This window comes from Hypomesus transpacificus, chromosome 9 (genome assembly GCF_021917145.1).
Source record: "Hypomesus transpacificus isolate Combined female chromosome 9, fHypTra1, whole genome shotgun sequence".
Lineage (NCBI taxonomy): Eukaryota > Metazoa > Chordata > Actinopteri > Osmeriformes > Osmeridae > Hypomesus > Hypomesus transpacificus.
The window spans coordinates 216,152-235,327 of NC_061068.1; the positions used below are offsets into that span (position 1 = coordinate 216,152).

General features: G+C 51.4%; 1 protein-coding gene across 2 annotated transcripts in view; it reads right to left on the minus strand.

Moving 5' to 3' along the window:
• Positions 1 to 593: 593 nt before the first annotated feature.
• The window catches only part of rad18 (RAD18 E3 ubiquitin protein ligase), a 42,603-nt gene continuing 24,020 nt past the window's right edge, over positions 594 to 19,176 (minus strand). Inside the window, exons 10-13 of one of the 2 annotated variants that reach the window (XM_047025335.1) lie at positions 18,865 to 19,017; positions 16,789 to 16,948; positions 4,656 to 4,700; positions 594 to 1,032 (exon numbers count right to left, since the gene is read on the minus strand). In XM_047025335.1, the coding sequence (XP_046881291.1) occupies positions 747 to 1,032; positions 4,656 to 4,700; positions 16,789 to 16,948; positions 18,865 to 19,017 (644 nt within the window). In that variant the 3' untranslated portion in view covers positions 594 to 746. The remainder of the gene's footprint in view (positions 1,033 to 4,655; positions 4,701 to 16,788; positions 16,949 to 18,864; positions 19,018 to 19,176) is intronic. The other variant, XM_047025336.1, reaches the window with a different exon arrangement.

Genomic DNA, 19,176 nt, shown 5'->3' on the forward strand with positions numbered 1-19,176 from the left:
ATTAGCGGTAGGCCTACAGTATCAGCAAATCAGCACAGAGGACTGAGAACATCTTGGATGATTTAATGTGCTTCATTCGCATTCACGCTCTGTGTACTGTGTTCTTTTTCAAAAAGTCTTTGGGTGTTTCTTCGCTTTGTGTTCAGATACAACTTTTTTTTTATACGATTGTTCCACAAAGAAATTCATCAATGTCCAGGACAATAAGAACGACCTTTAAAATGTTGAAAGTGAAAGTAAAGTGGACAGCAAATATTCCACGTATGAATCTCATTAAGAACCTCTGTAAGGATCTGAACGGCAGTTTCAAATGTCAATTTAAACTTTGAGAGAAAACGTAAAAATGGTATGAATTACAAGACTCAGTCGCATTAGAGGCATCCATGAGCCCAAACACTGTCCATAGATGGTATCTGCTCACTGAATGGTTTTCATTAAGTCCCAGTATGCGCGCCGACCGGTGTAATCGGTTTCCGCTGTACTGCCCATGATCCTGCAGTCTAATGTACAGAAGATGTAAAAGCAGGAGAAGATTTTTTAAATGTCTTTAACTGAATACTGGCTGGTTAAGATAAAACATCACGCAAACTAACTTGACTTCAAAACCTTTACTGAGTCGTGAACAAACAAACAACAAAACATATGGAAACATTAAAATGAAAAACACAAAAAAATATACAAAAGTATACTAAATAACTTCTATCTACAATATAAATCACTACAAGCTCCCCCCCTCCTCCTCTTCACTAGCTTCTTCGTGGTCGTTTTCCTGGAATCAGCGACTCCAGAACATCGTCTCCACTGGAACAGCAGGGCCTCTTTCCAACCTGCTCCAGAACATCGTCTCCACTGGAACAGCAGGGCCTCTTTCCAACCTGCTCCAGAACATCGTCTCCACTGGAACAGCAGGGCCTCTTTCCAACCTGCTCCAGAACATAGTCTCCACTGGAACAGCAGGGCCTCTTTCCAACCTGCTCCAGAACATCGTCTCCACTGGAACAGCAGGGCCTCTTTCCAACCTGCTCGGCGGTTCTGAAAAAGAAACAAGGAAGAGAAATGAGACATGAGCATTGGGCGGGGAGCCCGTTCCTGTGACCAGGGGACGATGGGGACCTTGTTGTTATGGCGGGGAAAGGTGAGGTCGTTACATGCCCTGCCCGTCTCGTCAATGTCACGGGACGGCGCGGAGGAACCGAGAACCTCCGTGACAGAAAACGAAATGAACTAGGTCATTTATCACCCGGTTTGAGAACCGTACGGGACCAAAGTTGACCCTGTGGAGAGCTGTATCTGAGGTGGAACCTGAAACACAAGCGCCTCATCAGCACTCCTGCTTCTCCTCCCACTCAGTCGCCCGTTGACGTTCATGTCAGCTATGTGGAGAATCCTAACAGTAGTCACAGGGGTCTGGGAGAGGAAGAAAAATTCATTAACACCGAGGCTAAGCTGTTCCCAGGTCAATAATATGCCCTAATCACTTTCTACCGGTGACCCCTCAGCTGTAATAACCTGGAGCTACTGAGCGCGTAGCCTCCCGGCTGAGGAAAGAGGAGGAGGCGTGTGGAGGAATGCTCGCTGGCCAGTGGTTGGCACGACAACGCCCTGGTGCCTGGCTTACCGGTCACCAAAAAGACAATGTCCCCAGAAGTGGCTCTCTGAAAAGCCAACCCATGACGTGATGACGTCACGTATTGAAGCATCTTTAGATCTGTAGGTGTACAAAGTACAATTGCAGATCTAATAGCCAACTTCTATAAACAATGGGAACACTAAAACACTAAGAAAGGCAAAGGTGAAATCATTACAGCTAGATTTCACCAAAAGTTTCCTTCCATATATATGTTATATCTTCCAATAACTGTCAACAGACACTTAAAACCCCTCTACTAGACACACACACACACACAAGCCAAATTATGTAGGACAGCTGATATTAATAAAGAGAACGGCTCAAACTAAAATGCCTTCAACGACCCTCATAAACCACAGCAGTGTCTATTTGATGAATTTAGTTTGGAAAGTCCCGGAGAAAGATCTAAACTCCTCTTCTCAGTACTCTTTAAGTGGTCATAGGGGGACTGGCATCTCTCGCAGTAACCCGGACCTGTCTGGAGCGAGGCCAGAAACCTGACACACATGAGAAAGGAAATAAACAAGTCGACGTCAGGAACACAGAAGTCGCTAACAGGCCCCTGGGGAGGAGGGACCTCAGAGGGTACAAGTCTCTCACAACCACTGGAAGGTAATAGCGGAAAACTGAAATGACCTGTGACACAGACTGTGCCTATGTTACGAAGGGAAAGTGTGGGGGTGGGCGGGTTAAAGCCTGGATCCGAGAGGGACTCTCAAAGGGCCCCGTCTGAACCGAGGGAGACGGAGATGAACGAAGGGGAAGAGGGGATGGAATTACCGTGCGGCCCCGGGTGCGGAGTCTGGGTCTGTGTGGAAACGCTCCAACTGAAGATCCCCTGAAAGCCTAACTGACTCCCCACTCTCCCCCCCCCCCCCCCCCCCCCCCCACTCCTTCCCCCCCACTCCCTCCCCCCCATTCCTCCCCAGGATTTAAACTGGGGCCCTTGAGGAGTCCCCCTCCTCCTCTCAACTCTCCTCTTTCCTCTCCCTCTCCAACCTCTACTCCTCCCTCCTCTCTCTTCTCCCCTTCTCTTCTCCCCTTCTCTTCTCTTCTCCCCCTCTCCTCTCCCCTCACAACCCCCTCCATGTGGAACTACTCAGCCCTTCACATGAAGGAGCTTCGCTGAGTGTTTACCCTGCGGCCGCGTCTGCCGTCTCTCCCCGTCGGCGACAAAGGCCTGTGAGTCTCGTGCTGGACGCGGATAGAAAAATGAAGTTCCACCCTCCGCTGAAAGCTGGGTCACTAACCCCCTGTACGAGTGTGGAGAAGAGGAGGAGGAAGTGCTGAAGAAAAGGGGTGGTCTCGGAGTGGTGCTAGACCATTGGCGTGAAAGGAGATGCCCCCCCCATACACACATGCAATGACTTATACAGACACACCACGAAAACAGTTAAACACTAACACCAAACATGTGTATAGTTGTTTATCTTTTTTTTTTAAACAAGTTTGAAGGTTAGAGATGATGAAGAGAAAAAAATCTGTTCTTTCGGAGGATAAAATCCCATGATAGTTCGAGTTCGGGCATTCCAGCAGCATTCAGAAGAGAATGGAGGGATGGCGATGGGAGTGTGCCATGGCAACTATTAGGATGCAAAAAGGTAATTTCAGTCAGAGACGGAGAGCAGGGGATGTCATTATCCACATACACAATAGCCTGTGATAATACAGAAGGAGAGAAATCTGAATGGGATGTATTGGAGTCGGATGTTTGATGTGGCCCTCTGTAAAGGTTAGTGGAAGAGAGAAGAGCATAGAAACAGGCAGATGTTTCAGGGTCCCGGTCAGGGTTTCAGTTCTTCATATCAACAATGCCCTTTTTAACGGCCAGCGGCGGAAGCTCACCTGAAAAATCGGCTTTGTGTTCAGATGGGAGGTGAAAATGGGCATGTGATAAAAGTAACACACACACACCCCACGCACACAGACACACCTAAAGGCTTTAAACACTTCCCCACACAACATTCTCCTCCAGAACGCGGACATTCAGAGCGGACATTCAGAGCGGTTTGTCGACATGCTTGACTGGACGGGTGGCAAGCAGCACTGTAAAAAAAGAGTGATCTTCCGATCCTCCGGAGGACAAGCAAGCTGTCCAAACATTGGAGGGAGAACTTCAAGCACTGGCCAGGGCACTCCTACGGCAGTAGGACTAGATCACTGTCCCCTCTGTGTGGACAGTGAGAAGTCTATCAGTACCCAGGGAGGAATTGACCCAAGTCCATTCATGGGAAACTGGAAGGGATGTTGAGTTTGTGTGTGGGGAAGTCGCTAGGTTGTGTGTGTGAACTGGAGTATCGGAATGGAATGTGTAACGGTGGAACGACTTTTTCTGTTTGGTGTTTCTTCGGTTACGCAGCCAGAAGTTAGCATTCGACCATCAGTGGCTCCACTGATGTTTTTGTGTGTGTGTGACTGATATTACTGCCCAGCACGTTCATCTCCGTGTCCGACCCATCTACAGAGACGGAGGAGGTGATCAGAGGAGGCGTGGTCTCCCTCAGAGGAGGCGTGGCCCCGCTCAGAGGAGGCGTGGCCTCGCTCGGAGGAGGCGTGGCCTCACTCCTTCTGTGTCGCTGCAGGGGTTCAGGGTGTCAGACAGAACAACACCAAACGTCCAGGGAGGATGTCAGGCTGAGAGCTGACTGTGTCAAATATATTTTTCTGACGTTTTCAGCTTTATTTGATATAGTTGGAGAGAGAGAGGATTGCAGGGAGAGAGGGGCATGGGAGACACGCAGGAAACAGCCCGGGGCGGTATCGAACCCAGAACCTGTAAGCTGACCTTATTGATTCCATACATATCTCCAATACCTCAGCTTAAGGTCATCCTTAATACCCACTATCTGCATTTTCACTGCAACAATAAACTTTAAATGACAAGGCTGTTTTGGAAACAAATTGAGGGGGACTCTGGACTGATAAAGAACATTAAGGCAGCAGGTGAGAATCTATTGAGGCAATTCTGAATGGGAGTAAACATCCATACATGTTCATATAACATCAGGAAGATGGAATTACTTACTTAAAGCACCACTCTGCCTCAGGAGCAAAGATATCTGACACGGAGCTGGGGAGAGAGAGAAGGAGAGAGAGAGTGAGAGAGAAGGAGAGAGAGACAGGGGGGAAATAGAGAGAGAGGGAGGGAGATTTGGACAAGGGGACAGATGAGGACCAAGAAAGAGAGAGTGAGGGAAAAAAGATATAGAGGGAGAGAGAAAGAGAGAGTGACCAAAACAGAAAAATTAAGTGAGAGAGAGAGAGGGTGAGAGAGCGAGCAAGAAGGTGAGGAAAAGAGACAAGACAAAAAAACACGTATTAATAAGTTGTCTAGACAGTTTACAGCAAGGAACTTCACAGGGCACAAGGTGAGAGCATTGAACACTGATGACGGAAGACTCTGCTGCAGTCAGTCCTATTGAGAGACGGGGTCTGAGTCATCGCTGCCCTTAACACAAGCACGGCTATAAATAGACTCTCGTAACAGCTCCTCTATCCGTCACTGGTCTGTCGCATAGCCCTATCGCTCATCACAGGTGTGCCATCTGTCGTACACATCATCATTAGCAGCAGTCCTCCAGGCTGCAGCAACCCTCTCACACAGCCAGCTCTCTGGTCTCCCTCGCACTTTGAAGAAGCATTTATACTGTTCTCCTGTCATTGCCCAGAAAAAAGGAAAATGAGCAGACAAGTGAATTCCCTAATGGATGACTTTAGGGACAGGGAAAAGGGTTGAGCTGAGAGAGGTTAGGGCTGGGCTGGAGAGGCTAAGTTAGGGCTGGCCTAAGCTTGGTTAGGGCTGGGCTGGCCTAAGCTTGGTTAGGGCTGGGCTGAGAGAGGCTAGGTTAGGGCTGGGCTGGAGAGGCTAGGTTAGGGCTGGGCTGAGAGAGGTTAGGGCTCGGCTGGCCTAGGTTAGGTTAGGGCTGAGAGAGGCTAGGTTAGGGCTGGGCTGAGAGAGGTTAGGTTAGGGCTGGGCTGAGAGAGGCTAGGTTAGGGCTGGGCTGGGAGAGGTTAGGTTAGGGCTGGGCTGAGAGAGGCTAGGTTAGGGCTGGGCTGGAGAGGTTAGGTTAGGGCTGGGCTGGGAGAGGTTAGGGCTGGGCTGAGAGAGGCTAGGTTAGGGCTGGCCTAGGTTAGGTTAGGGCTGGGAGAGGCTAGGTTAGGGCTGGGCTGGAGAGGCTAGGTTAGGGCTGGGCTGAGAGAGGCTAGGTTAGGGCTAGGCTGGGAGAGGTTAGGGCTGGGCTGAGAGAGGTTAGGTTAGGGCTGGGCTGGGAGAGGCTAGGTTAGGGCTGGGCTGAGAGAGGTTAGGTTAGTGCTGGGCTGGGTTAGGTTAGGGCTGGAGAGGCTAGGTTAGGGCTGACCTAGGTTAGGTTAGGGCTGGGCTGAGAGAGGCTAGGTTAGGGCTGGGCTGAGAGAGGCTAGGTTAGGGCTGGACTGAGAGAGGCTAGGTTAGGGCTGGGCTGGGCGAGGCTAGGTTGGGAGAGGCTAGGTTAGGGCTGGGCTGGGAGAGGCTAGGTTAGGGCTGGGCTGAGAGAGGTTAGGTTAGTGCTGCGCTGGGTTAGGTTAGGGCTGGAGAGGCTAGGTTAGGGCTGACCTAGGTTAGGTTAGGGCTGGGCTGAGAGAGGCTAGGTTAGGGCTGGGCTGAGAGAGGCTAGGTTAGGGCTGGGCTGAGAGAGGCTAGGTTAGGGCTGGGCTGGGGAGGGCAGAGCTAGCGTGAGCAGGCCGCAGCAGGCTGGGGGTACCATTGGACCTCCAGGGCCCGGCCCGACCAGGGGAGGCTTGCTGGGTGCCGTCCCTCTAATGAAAAGCACACTGGAGCAATAAGAAGCAGCTCGACGCAGGTGGAAGCAAGGAAATTGGGCAGCTGGAGGCTGAATCCTAACGAGGTGCAGGAGGGAGGAGGCGGGGGGTCCACACAGGGAACAGGGCTGTGTGGACCTGGAGCACATAAGACCTCCACTGAGGCTGGTTCTCTCTCACCCACCACTCTGCCCTGTCTGTGCCATTGTTTTCCTGTGAATGAGAGCGATGGCGCCCAGCTAGCGGAACCGCTAACCCTGATCCTTGGCGTGGTACGCCACCCTAAACAGACGCCAGGCGCTGTGCTCAAAGCTCGTTCATTTCAACTTTGACCTCAGCTGGCTCTGACCCTTTAGAGCGCAACCACAGAGATGATGGCAGTGTGTGTGACGTGGACATGTTAGCTACGCTACGCAACACACCAGTCATCTGAACTCTGTTTTGGGCCCAACCTAGCAGTGAGCGAGCAGCACAGTCCTCATCATACGAAAGGCAGCTGAAAGAGTTAAAACTGCAGGGATGAACACAGTCTGGGACACAGTGATGAACACAGTCTGGGACACACAAGGATGAACAGTCTGGGACACACAGGGATGAACACAGTCTGGGACACAGTGATGAACACAGTCTGGGACACACAAGGATGAACAGTCTGGGACACACAGGATGAACACAGTCTGGGACACACAGTGATGAACACAGTCTGGGACACACAGGGATGAACACAGTCTGGGACACACAGTGATGAACACAGTCTGGGACACACAGTGATGAACACAGTCTGGGACACACAGGGATGAACAGTCTGGGACACACAGGGATGAACACAGTCTGGGACACACAGGGATGAACAGTCTGGGACACACAGGGATGAACACAGTCTGGGACACACAGGATGAACACAGTCTGGGACACACAGGGATGAACACAGTCTGGGAGACACAGGGATGAACACAGTCTGGGACACACAGGGATGAACACAGTCTGGGACACACAGGGATGAACAGTCTGGGGGACACAGTGATGAACACAGTCTGGGACACACAGGGATGAACACAGTCTGGGACACACAGGATGAACACAGTCTGGGACACACAGGGATGAACACAGTCTGGGACACACAGGGATGAACACAGTCTGGGAGACACAGGGATGAACACAGTCTGGGACACACAGGATGAACACAGTCTGGGACTCACACACTACAGTAGAACACAGAGAACTAGCCTTTTCCTGGTATTTTCCTTTTTCATCTGTCTGTCCAAAGACCAATGGCTAAAAACGGTCCCCTGATGAAATGTTACCAATTACCAGAAGCTGTAGCACTCAGAGAGGAGCCAGCCTGGAAGTTGAAGGAACACACTGCAGGAACGCCCCTGACACTTTCCCTGTCCTCTCTCTCAGAGGATGTGACCCGAGGAGACCCGTTTCACACTTTTCAAATCCTTGAAAAAAAAATGGAACCCGATTGCCTTCCGATGGAACATTAAGGCCTGAAGATTTTCCTGTGGAGAATGTGAGTAACTGGACCATCTTGTACTTTATATTCTATATAATATTATTGTTTAGCTCTTTAGTATATTGTTTAGCTTAGTATTAGACAAATCGTATTTATACATTCAACATTTTCTAGTTAAATTAAGATCCAAGTATATTTATTGTATATACACCTTCATGCCACAGTAAATTCAGTGTTTGTTTCAACTTAAATGGCAATAAAAACACATTCTGATTCTGAGAGCTGTGTGGTACTGGCGACTCCCACACACCCAATACAGGCAGAGCCTCATGCATCACCAGCCTCCTCTACACCCTGCAGAGGGGCATCACCCAGCCTCCTCTACATCCTGCAGAGGGGCTTCACCAGCCTCCTCTACACCCTGCAGAGGGGCATCACCCAGCCTCCTCTACACCCTGCAGAGGGGCATCACCAGCCCCCTTTACACCCTGCAGAGGGGCATCACTCAGCCTCCTCTACACCCTGCAGAGGGGCATCACCAGCCCCCTCTACACCCTGCAGAGGGGCATCACTCAGCCTCCTCTACACCCTGCAGAGGGGCCTGGAGCAGGCAGGGAGACGAGCGGCCAGGGTGAAGTTACAGCGAGAGGCCCTCTGGACCCTACAGTCCTACAGTTCAGACCTTATATAGAGAGGTGTGATGGCACACCTTGTAGGGGGGCTAAGAAACACAAAGGATCCACTCTCAGGTTACTGGGGAGCAGGAGGACTCAGGAGAAACACAGATGGTCCACTCTCAGGTTACTGGGGAGCAGGAGGACTCAGGAGAAACAGAGGGCCACTCTCAGGTTAGTGGGGAGCGGGAGGACTCAGGAGAAACACAGAGGGTCCACTCTCAGGTTACTGGGGAGCAGGAGGACTCAGCAGATTCAGGGCTCCTAAATATTTACAGGAACTAACCGCGATGACGTTCCCCAAACATCGACCAAGGAAGAGCAGAGCCAAGGATGCCAAACAAACAATGGCGTCAGAGGGGCAGCCCTGCAGCGTGCTTGCCTCTATTTACAAACCCAAGATTCTATTTACAAGTTCATGCGCCGCGCTCGCCGTGGCGACTCGTGTCTGGGGCTCTCGTACGACGCTCCGGCATGTGTCTGGCGAGCTTTTTGTTTAGCTAACAACAGGGTAATGGGGTACTCCTAACACACACACTGTACACACACGCAGCTTTCCTAATTCCTGTATGGTTCGACAGGCCGGGTGATTGACTCCTAATTACAGAAGGGGAAGCTGCGGTTATTAGTTTAGGTCTGGTGGGCTCTCCAGGTGATTGTGGTCGATTGATGGTGACGCTCTCTCTACGGTGGAACACCAGAAGTGTCTATTTAGCCGGGCTCTGTGCCCGCTCATCAGACGGGGCTGACGAGGAGAGCAAAATAACCTCTGCAAAGTCAACTAGTTCAGACTGCAGTGATTGTGTTCTTGTAAGATCAACAACCAGTACAAATCAAAAGCTGTAAACAGCTTGACATAGAGCGTCTTGAAGAGATGGAGAACTGTAAAATGACTTCAGGAGAACCTCAAACTTAGTGTGCAGCCAACAAAGGTAACCTTGCATAAAAGCAGCAAAAACGCTCAAGGAAATACCTTCTTAGTAGTGTGCCAAAATACCAGAATCCAGAAGAACTAAATGTAGTGATTGAGAGGAAGGGAAAGTCCTTGACCTCTCCCTAGCATCACTCGGCTACTCACAACTGCCTCAGTGGAGCCCCAGATGAAATCAGAGCACGGATCGCGCTTCCCACACTAGTCAGAACCAAAAATAACCCCGACAAGATTGAAAAAGCAAACGAGTGTCCCTTGCGCAGGGGAGGCATGAACCGCAAATTACTTTCACTTGGAGAGGTGTTTGTCTGGAGAAATGCAACAACAAGTGAGATGGGAGGGGATAAATGTCAAAAGAAGGGGAGAAACACCTTCAGGTTTGTGACTGTGCAGATTAGGGGAGTCACAGAAGATGCTGCTTTGCCATCATGTCAGTAGTAAGGAGACACATAGCAGAGGATTGCTCAAGGACATAAAGGCACCCGGACACAACCATGATCGGAATATACATGAGGTGAGGCGGCCACCGAGGGAGCTGAAGATGAAATATGCTAAGCTAGTATCAGCTGCCAGGGAGCTGAAAAGGCCTAGCGAAGCAGAGCTCGGTCGTTATCTCAAGAAACAGGTCTTAGCTTGAATGTAGCACAGCAGATAGACAACGGCAGGTTTTAGCTTGAATGTAGCACAGTAGATAGACAACGGCAGGTTTTAGCTTGAATGTAGCACAGTAGATAGACAACGGCAGGTCTTAGCTTGAATGTAGCACAGTAGATAGACAACGGCAGGTGCATCAAATCCGTTGAAACAACTATGGAACAGGGCCCTCGAACTGAGGAATAATTGGTTGGACGGTTCCAGGTTCTTGCGTAACGTGACCCCTGATCCGTCTTACATCTCGTCAGATCAACGTCTTCAGCGATCAGGTTAGAGCACATCAGCTAGTCCATCACCACCACAGGATCGGAGAGCTTTGAAGTTTACCCCTGTGTCCCTGCAAAGCTATTTTTATGCAAGCGCAGACAGGAGAACGTATAGGTCAGGCCTATTTTGTGATTCCCATAACACTGCCAATAAACAGTACTGTTTCAGAGGGATTAACTGTGGCTTCGTAAATCATACAGATGAGAGCCAAATATGAAGGTTAAATCCTAAAAAAGAAAAGTTTGAAAAGTGTACTGGGAGGGCGGAAGGTTTTTATGGTTTTTGATAGATAACCACCCCCCTCCCGACCACCCCCCTCCCGGACTCGACCTGTGTGAGCTCTGGAGTGGGCAGCCGTATATGGAGCTGAGAGGTGGGGTGGACAGGGCCGGACTAGCTGCTGCAGACTAGAGCTGAGAGGTGGGGTGGACAGGGCCGGACTAGCTGCTACAGACTAGAGCTGAGAGGTGGGGTGGACAGGGCCGGACTAGCTGCTACAGACTAGAGCGGGGAGGTGGGGTGGACAGGGCCGGACTAGCTGCTACAGACTAGAGCTGAGAGGTGGGGTGGACAGGGCCGGACTAGCTGCTACAGACTAGAGGTGGGGTGGACAGGGCCGGACGAGCTGCTGCAGACTACAGCTAAGAGGTGGGGTGGACAGGGCCAGACTAGCTGCTGCATACTAGAGCTGAGCGGTGGGGTGGACAGGGCCGGACTAGCTGCTACAGACTAGAGCTGAGCGGTGGGGTGGACAGGGCCGGACTAGCTGCTACAGACTAGAGCTGAGCGGTGGGGTGGACAGGGCCGAACTAGCTGCTACAGACTAGCGCTGAGTGGTGGGGTGGACAGGGCCGGACTAGCTGCTGCAGTCTAGAGCTGGGAGGTGGGGTGGACAGGGCCGGACTAGCTGCTGCAGTCTAGAGCTGGGAGGTGGGGTGGACAGGGCCGGACTAGCTGCTACAGACTAGAGCTGAGAGGTGGGGTGGACAGAGCCGGACTAGCTGCTACAGACTAGAGCTGAGCAGTGGGGTGGACAGGGCCGGACTAGCTGCTGCAGACTTGTGGATTGGGAAAAAAAAAAAACTGCACTCGTTAACGACCATTAACAACAAAATAATAATCATCAATTACTAATCAAGACTAATCAATTAAACTTTTTCAAAACTTTCTTGGGAAAACTTTTTCCAGCTTTACAGTTCCTGTGTGTGGAAACTCTTTTTCCACACACAGTGAAAGGAGAGGAGGGGAACAGTAGCCTAAAACTGAGTAGAGTCAAGTTTAGCAGAGGACAGTAGAGTTTAGCAGAGGACAGTAGAGTTTAGCAGAGGACAGTAGAGTTTAGTATAGTTCTCTTCAAGTACTCACAAATGATGCAAACTTTTCGTTTTACATTGTTTTTTTGTTTTTTTTCAGCCTTTCAAAACTTTAGTTTCAGAACTTTTTTTCTCCACTCAAAGCCAAAGGAGAGGAGAACAGAGAAGGGCAAGGCACTTCACACTACTTGCCTCGGGGGAATGTCCCTGTACTTACTGTAAGTCGCTCTGGATAAGAGCATCTGCTAAATGACTAAATGTAAGGAGTGAAAGTAAAAAGTTGTCCGAAAAATAAATTGTGAAGTCAAGTACTGCCTGATACTTAGAACTTTGAAAAAAGTACAGTAACAAAGTATTAGTATTTGGTTATTTCCCCATCTCTGGTGATTTATTTGTAAGTGGAAAAAAAGCAGATATTACCTGCTCATACTTTCCTCTGTTTAGTTTCGTCTCAAGGGAAAATGTGGTCGCAGGTTTCCCCTATTAAAAAGCCCTCGTCACCAGTCTCCATCTCAGTGTTGAGGTGGTACTGGATATCACTTTACCCTTTTCACCCCGTGGTTGTGATCATCAAACCAAGTCAGCAGGAAAAATATTAAAAAAAACAGCATACCAAATAAAATAAAGGCAACGAAAAAAACCAACTGCTGTTCAGCCTTAGGCCACATGATAAAGACAATGTACAAACCACCAAAAACAACAACATCCTGAATCCATCTATCCAGTACAGCTGTTCAAGGCAGCCTTGAATCATCACATAATGAGCAGAAAGCTGGAAATAATTCCTCTTCCTTAAATATCAAATCAAAACCAAACAAGGCTCTGCTTTTAGTGCTCATCACCATAGTCCCCAGTCTGTTTCCTCCGCTTTAGCAACATTTACATTCAGTCCATTAAATTACCTTTTCAGCGCTTCTCTCTAAACACCCAACACTTGCAGAATACATTAAACATTTCAGGAAAAGTGAAATTATACATAAGAACTCGTGATCAGCTGACCGAAAGGGGAATTAAACATGCCATCTAAACATGAATATATGCCACTGTTTAACATGTATTCACTACACTGGGATTGACGCCCCAGGCTTGTGGGCAATTGAAAAGCTCTTATAAAACCAGCCTGAATGTTAAAGTGGCATATGAAGCCAAATCTGATTGAATTTACAGTATGAAAAGCTGTCACAACGATTTGTGTTTGAGATTTTCCAAGAAACAAATTTGTGTCGTTGTTTATCAGCTTCTTTGCATAGTAAAAATGACTTCACTGATTTTGTTGTTTTACTCTCTATGGAGAACAGGAAGGTTCTAGACTGAATCTACCCTTAACCTGACCCTATGTGTGGCAGATGCAAGGTGTTACTTCTCATAGAAAACACACAAATGAAACCCGGCTTGTTACTGTGAACTTAACATTCACGCGTGTCTCACACACACTGCAACATGCCTGCATACCAACTCACCAAGATTTCCTCACTGGAGCAGGCTACAGAAATCTGAATGGTTTAAAAGCATAGTCGCTGGCATTAACATACCATTATCATATCAAGAGGCAACACTGAGATAACAAGCCACCTGGTGGAACCTCCATAAAAATGTAAATTAAAAACCGAAAAAAGGAAAACTCTTCAGAACATCTCGCTGTCTGTGTGGGTGGTTGTTCTCCCGTCCTGTTTGTCAGTGTAATGATGACCTGAGTCCTGAGGAAGGAGGTATAACCAGAGGACTGAGCCCGTGGCCTCTGCCCCTCACAGCCAGGGCAACCTTACAGCCTCCTTGGAGCCCTGATTAAATACCTCAGCCACTCAACAGACATTTACATATCTCAATGTGGCCAAACAGAAGATTGACATGCAATAAAGGTGTTTCTACTCTACAGAGAGAGGGAGGGGGAGGGAGGGAGGTAGGTAGGTAGGGAGGGAGGGAGCAGGTGGATGAGGAGGAAGACTGGGAAGCTCATTAGGCCTGGTTGGAGGAGCATGGTGAATGGTGCTATATGGAAATGGAAATACACCCTTCCCCCTCCACACACACGCACATGCACACACACACACACGCACACACACACACATACATACACTCACGAGTGGATTGTGTGGGAAAGGTGCTGACCCCGCTCTGGTGATGGGGTCAGTAAAAGGCTGTCCATATCCATTTAAGTGGAGTGTTAAAGGGACATGTCAGGTGGTGTTAGGGCTAAGGAGACAAGACAGGCAGGGAATCAAGGAGGTGAGGCAGGGAGGGGAGGAGGAGAGGCAGGGGAACAGGTGAGGCAGGGAGGGGAGGAGGAGAGGCAGGGAGGAAGGCAGGGAGGGGAGGAGGAGAGGCAGGGGAACAGGTGAGGCAGGGAGGGGAGGAGGAGAGGCAGGGAGGAAGGCAGGGAGGGGAGGAGGAGAGGCAGGGGAACAGGAAAGGCAGGGAGGAAGGGGAGGAGACGCAGGGAGGATGGCAGGGAGGAGAGGCAGGGAGGAAGGCAGGGAGGAAGGGGAGGAGAGGCAGGGAGGAAGGCAGGGAGGAAGGGGAGGAGAGGCAGGGAGGAAGGCAGGGAGGAAGGGGAGGAGAGGCAGGGAGGAAGGCAGGGAGGAAGGGGAGGAGAGGCAGGGGAACAGGAAAGGCAGGGAGGAAGGGGAGGAGAGGCAGGGAGGAAGGCAGGGAGGAAGGGGAGGAGAGGCAGGGAGGAAGGCAGGGAGGAAGGGGAGGAGAGGCAGGGAGGAAGGCAGGGAGGAAGGGGAGGAGAGGCAGGGGAACAGGAAAGGCAGGGAGGGGAGGAGGAGAAGCAGGGGAACAGGAAAGGCAGGGAGGAAGGGGAGGAGAGGCAGGGAGAAAGGCAGGGAGGAAGGCAGGGAGGAAGGGGAGAGGCAGGGGAACAGGAAAGGCAGGGAGGGGAGGAGGGGAGGCAGGGAGGAAGGCAGGGAGGAAGGCAGGGAGGGGAGGAGAGGCAGGGGAACAGGAAAGGCAGGGAGGGGAGGAGGAGAGGCAGGGAGGAAGGCAGGGAGGAAGGGGAGGAGAGGCAGGGGAACAGGAAAGGCAGGGAGGAAGGGGAGGAGAGGCAGGGAGGAAGGCAGGGAGGAAGGGGAGGAAGGCAGGGGAACAGGAGAGGCAGGGAGGAAGGCAGGGGAACAGGAGAGGCAGGGAGGGGAGGAGGGGGCAGGCATTCTGTTATCTGAGCAGCAGTCCAGCTGAGCACACCTGCATGTTCCCAGACACACACAGCTCTAGGTGAGCCAGTGTGGGCCAATACGATAAAGTCCTAACATAGAGCCATATGACCTTTCACCTGAGAGCATTAACATGGAGCCATATGACCTCTGACCTGACAGTCCCAACATGGAGCCATATGACCTTTGACCTGACCTAGCCATGTCTCCAACATGGTTCTCTGAGCTGCAGTAGAATGGGGTGGAACAGTTTCTCTGATAAGGGCACAGCACATGCATTCGACACGCTGGCTCAGGGAACACGCTCTGAAGTACAGTGTTTTGGATGCTTCTACCCTGGAACAACTCTGGATCCTGTTCCACATTTGCAGACCAAACAGTACAGTAAGTGGCGCTATCATAATATCTTAAAACAACAGAGTTGAGAAATAGTTCTATCCACACTGCTCGATAAACCTGCCAGCAAAAACAGACTGAACGGTTAATGTGAGTTCTCTGACAGATGTGCTCTTTTCCCCTTTGTTGAGCAGATGACGGATCATATGACTGATCACATGACGGATCACAGGACAGATCACAGGACGTATCACAGGACGGATCACAGGACGGATCACAGGACGTATGACAGGACGTAAGACAGGACGGATCATATGACGGATCACATGACGGATCACATGACGGATCACAGGACGGATCACAGGACGGATCACAGGACGGATCACAGGACTGATCACAGGACGGATCACAGGACGGATCACAGGACGTATCACAGGACGGATCACAGGACGTATCACAGGACGTATCACATGACGGATCGCAAAGACATGAACAAGACAGGCACAGGCACCCTCCTCCCTGGTCCACAGTGCCAGACCCTGGTCCACAGTACAAGACACAGTACCAGACCCCGGTCCACATGTGAGGAGGTTTAGCTGTTCAGACTCAACCAGACAGAAAAGCTTGTCAGCGCACATAGGCCTAGAGGCTGGGCTGGACACGATGGTGGGCATAACGGAGCTAGATAACGACCCACTCATTTGAATCAGGTGTGTTGGAGCAGGGAAACATCTAAAACATGCAGGACAGGGGGTCCCTGAGGACCAGGGTTAAAGACCTCTGCTGTATGTAGCTCTGGAAGACAGTATGTAGCTCTGGAAGACAGTATGTAGCTCTGGAAGACTGTATGTAGCCTGGAAGACTGTATGTAGCCTGGAAGACAGTATGTAGCTCTGGAAGACAGTATGTAGCTCTGGATGACTGTATGTAGCCTGGAAGACTGTATGTAGCCTGGAAGACAGTATGTAGCTCTGGAAGACTGTATGTAGCTCTGGAAGACAGTATGTAGCTCTGGAAGACTGTATGTAGCTCTGGAAGTAAGTAGCTCTGGAAGTATGTAGCTCTGGAAGACTGTATGTAGCTCTGGAAGTATGTAGCTCTGGAAGTATGTAGCTCTGGAAGACTGTATGTAGCTCTGGAAGACAATATGTAGCTCTGGAAGACAGTATGTAGCTCTGGAAGACAGTATGTAGCTCTGGAAGACTGTATGTAGCTCTGGAAGACAGTATGTAGCTCTGGAAGACAGTATGTAGCTCTGGAAGACAGTATGTGCACGGGACAGAACCAGAAGCTGCCCTCTAGCGCTGACCTGCTCCACCCCCTTCCTGTTCCCAGCCCTCCTGCCCTATCAGAGAGCAGCCTACACTCCCTCCTGCCCTATCAGAGAGCAGCCTACGCTCCTGCCCTATCATAGAGCAGCCTACACTCCCTCCTGCCCTATCAGAGAGCAGCCTACACTCCCTCCTGCCCTATCAGAGAGCAGCCTACACAGCATTCTCAGTCCACGGTCATCCCAACACAAACACCCTTTTTCACAGGAGCAGAACCGGCAGACCAGACTAACAGGCTCACCTGCTGATGGACACGTCACTGTAAGATGGGCTGGCCGGGCTGGCCGACCCCGCCGTGACCCCCGTGACCCCTGCCGTGACCCCCGCTGGGTCCAGCTTGGACGGGGTCTCCTGAGCGCGCTCAGACACGCCGGCGTCGTCATCCGGCACTCCCACTTCACCTGCAGACAGGAAGTCATCACATGGGATCAGAGGAAGTCATCACATGGGATCAGAGGAAGTCATCACATGGGATCACAGGTAGTCATCACATGGGATCACAGGAAGTCATCACATGGGATCACAGGAAATCATCACATGGGATCACAGGAAGTCATCACATGGGATCACAGGAAGTCATCACATGGGATCACAGGAAGTCATCACATGGGATCACAGGAAAACATCTGTCTGGCCAGTGCCCTTGAAGTCCCTCGCACACACATGCACACACACGCAACCGCACACACGCACAAACACACAGGTTTATCTTCAACACACACACACACACACAAACACACCCTACACAGGTCTTCAATTTAAAACCCGTCCCCTCAGCATGTACACGTGTCTCCGTGGAAACGCATTCATTTACATCAGTCACGCCCATGTTCCATTAGAGAGCCTCTGTGTTTAAGCTGCAGCCTCCAGTCCTCCAGAACATTCCCCTCCCACACCAGGCCCAGCCTCCGCTCCTCCAGACCATTCCTCTCCCACACCAGGCCCAGCCTCCGCTCCTCCAGAACATTCCCCTCCCACACCAGGCCCAGCCTCCGCTCCTCCAGAACATTCCTCTCCCACACCAGGCCCAGCCTCCGCTCCTCCAGAACATTCCTCTCCCACACCAGGCCCAGCCTCCGCTCCTCCAGAACATTCCCCTCCCACACCAGGCCCAGCCTCCGCTCCTCCAGAACATTCCCCTCCCACACCAGGCCCAGCCTCCAGTCCTCCAGAACATTCCCCTCCCACACCAGGCCCAGCCTCCGCTCCTCCAGAACATTCCTCTCCCACACCAGGCCCAGCCTCCGCTCCTCCAGAACATTCCCCTCCCACACCAGGCCCAGCCTCCGCTCCTCCAGAACATTCCCCTCCCACACCAGGCCCAGCCTCCGCTCCTCCAGAACATTCCTCTCCCACACCAGGCCCAGCCTCCAGTCCTCCAGAACATTCCCCTCCCACACCAGGCCCAGCCTCCGCTCCTCCAGAACATTCCTCTCCCACACCAGGCCCAGCCTCCGCTCCTCCAGAACATTCCCCTCCCACACCAGGCCCAGCCTCCAGTCCTCCAGAACATTCCCCTCCCACACCAGGCCCAGCCTCCGCTCCTCCAGAACATTCCTCTCCCACACCAGGCCCATGCGTCTCCCAGGCTGCGCTGAAGCTGGAGCCAGTCAGAGGAGAACGGTGCTCGCCCAGCTGCCGCAGGTCTCGCGAACGCTCCGTGTTCTGGAACAGGTCTGTTTCTGCATTCTAGAACAGGTCTGTTTCTGCATTCTAGAACAGGTCTGTTTCTGCATTCTAGAACAGGTCTGTTTCTGCGTTCTCGAACGATTCATTGTGTGAGGAAGTCAGATGGCTGAGCGGTTAGGGAATCGGGCTATTAATGAGAAGGTTGCCGGTTCCGATTCCTGGTCAGAAAAATGACGTTGTGTCCTTGGGCAAGGCACTTCACCCTACTTGCCTCGGGGGGAATGTCTCTTAATGGATAAGAGTGTCTGTTAAATGACTAATTGTAAATGTAACTTGACACGAGATGGAAGTTGACTCCCTCCCTCCCTCCCTCTCCTCACGTGAAAGTAGATGTCCAATCTATTTCAGCCACCAGCCTCATGGCTATCCCCCAGGGTGTTATGATGAGAGCTGGCCTCTGATTAGGCCAGGCTGCCTGTGGAGCAATCAGCAAGTGCTGCTGGGATTTAAAGGCAGGCTAGTGGAAGTGACTACACATCCCTCTGATCTGAGAACCCAGATGGTAATCACAAAGCAGCCTGTCCAACTCTCCCCTTTCACAGACTGCTTATTGACTGTGAGGTTTGCCGAGTCGGGCGGCGTGAGGCTGGAGGGGCCTTTCCTTAGGGGGTGGGGAGTTAGCGCTCACCTGCCGGGCTCCTGGCACGTCTCCCCTCGGTCGCCGGCTCTCCTCTCTCCCCGTCTTCCACTTCCTGTTTGATCTGCTGCCGTCTGCCGCTGGTGTCCATGCGTGCCCGGACCTCGGCAATCAGGTCGCCAAACTCACTGCTGTGCTGCTGTCCTGCAAAACACAGAGGGGGGGGGGGGGGGGGGGGGGGGGGGAGGGTGAGCGTGGTCCCCACAGAGACATGCAGAGAACAGACATGCAGAAAACAGACATGCAGAAAACAGACATGCAGAGAACAGACATGCAGAGAACAGACATGCAGAGAACAGACAT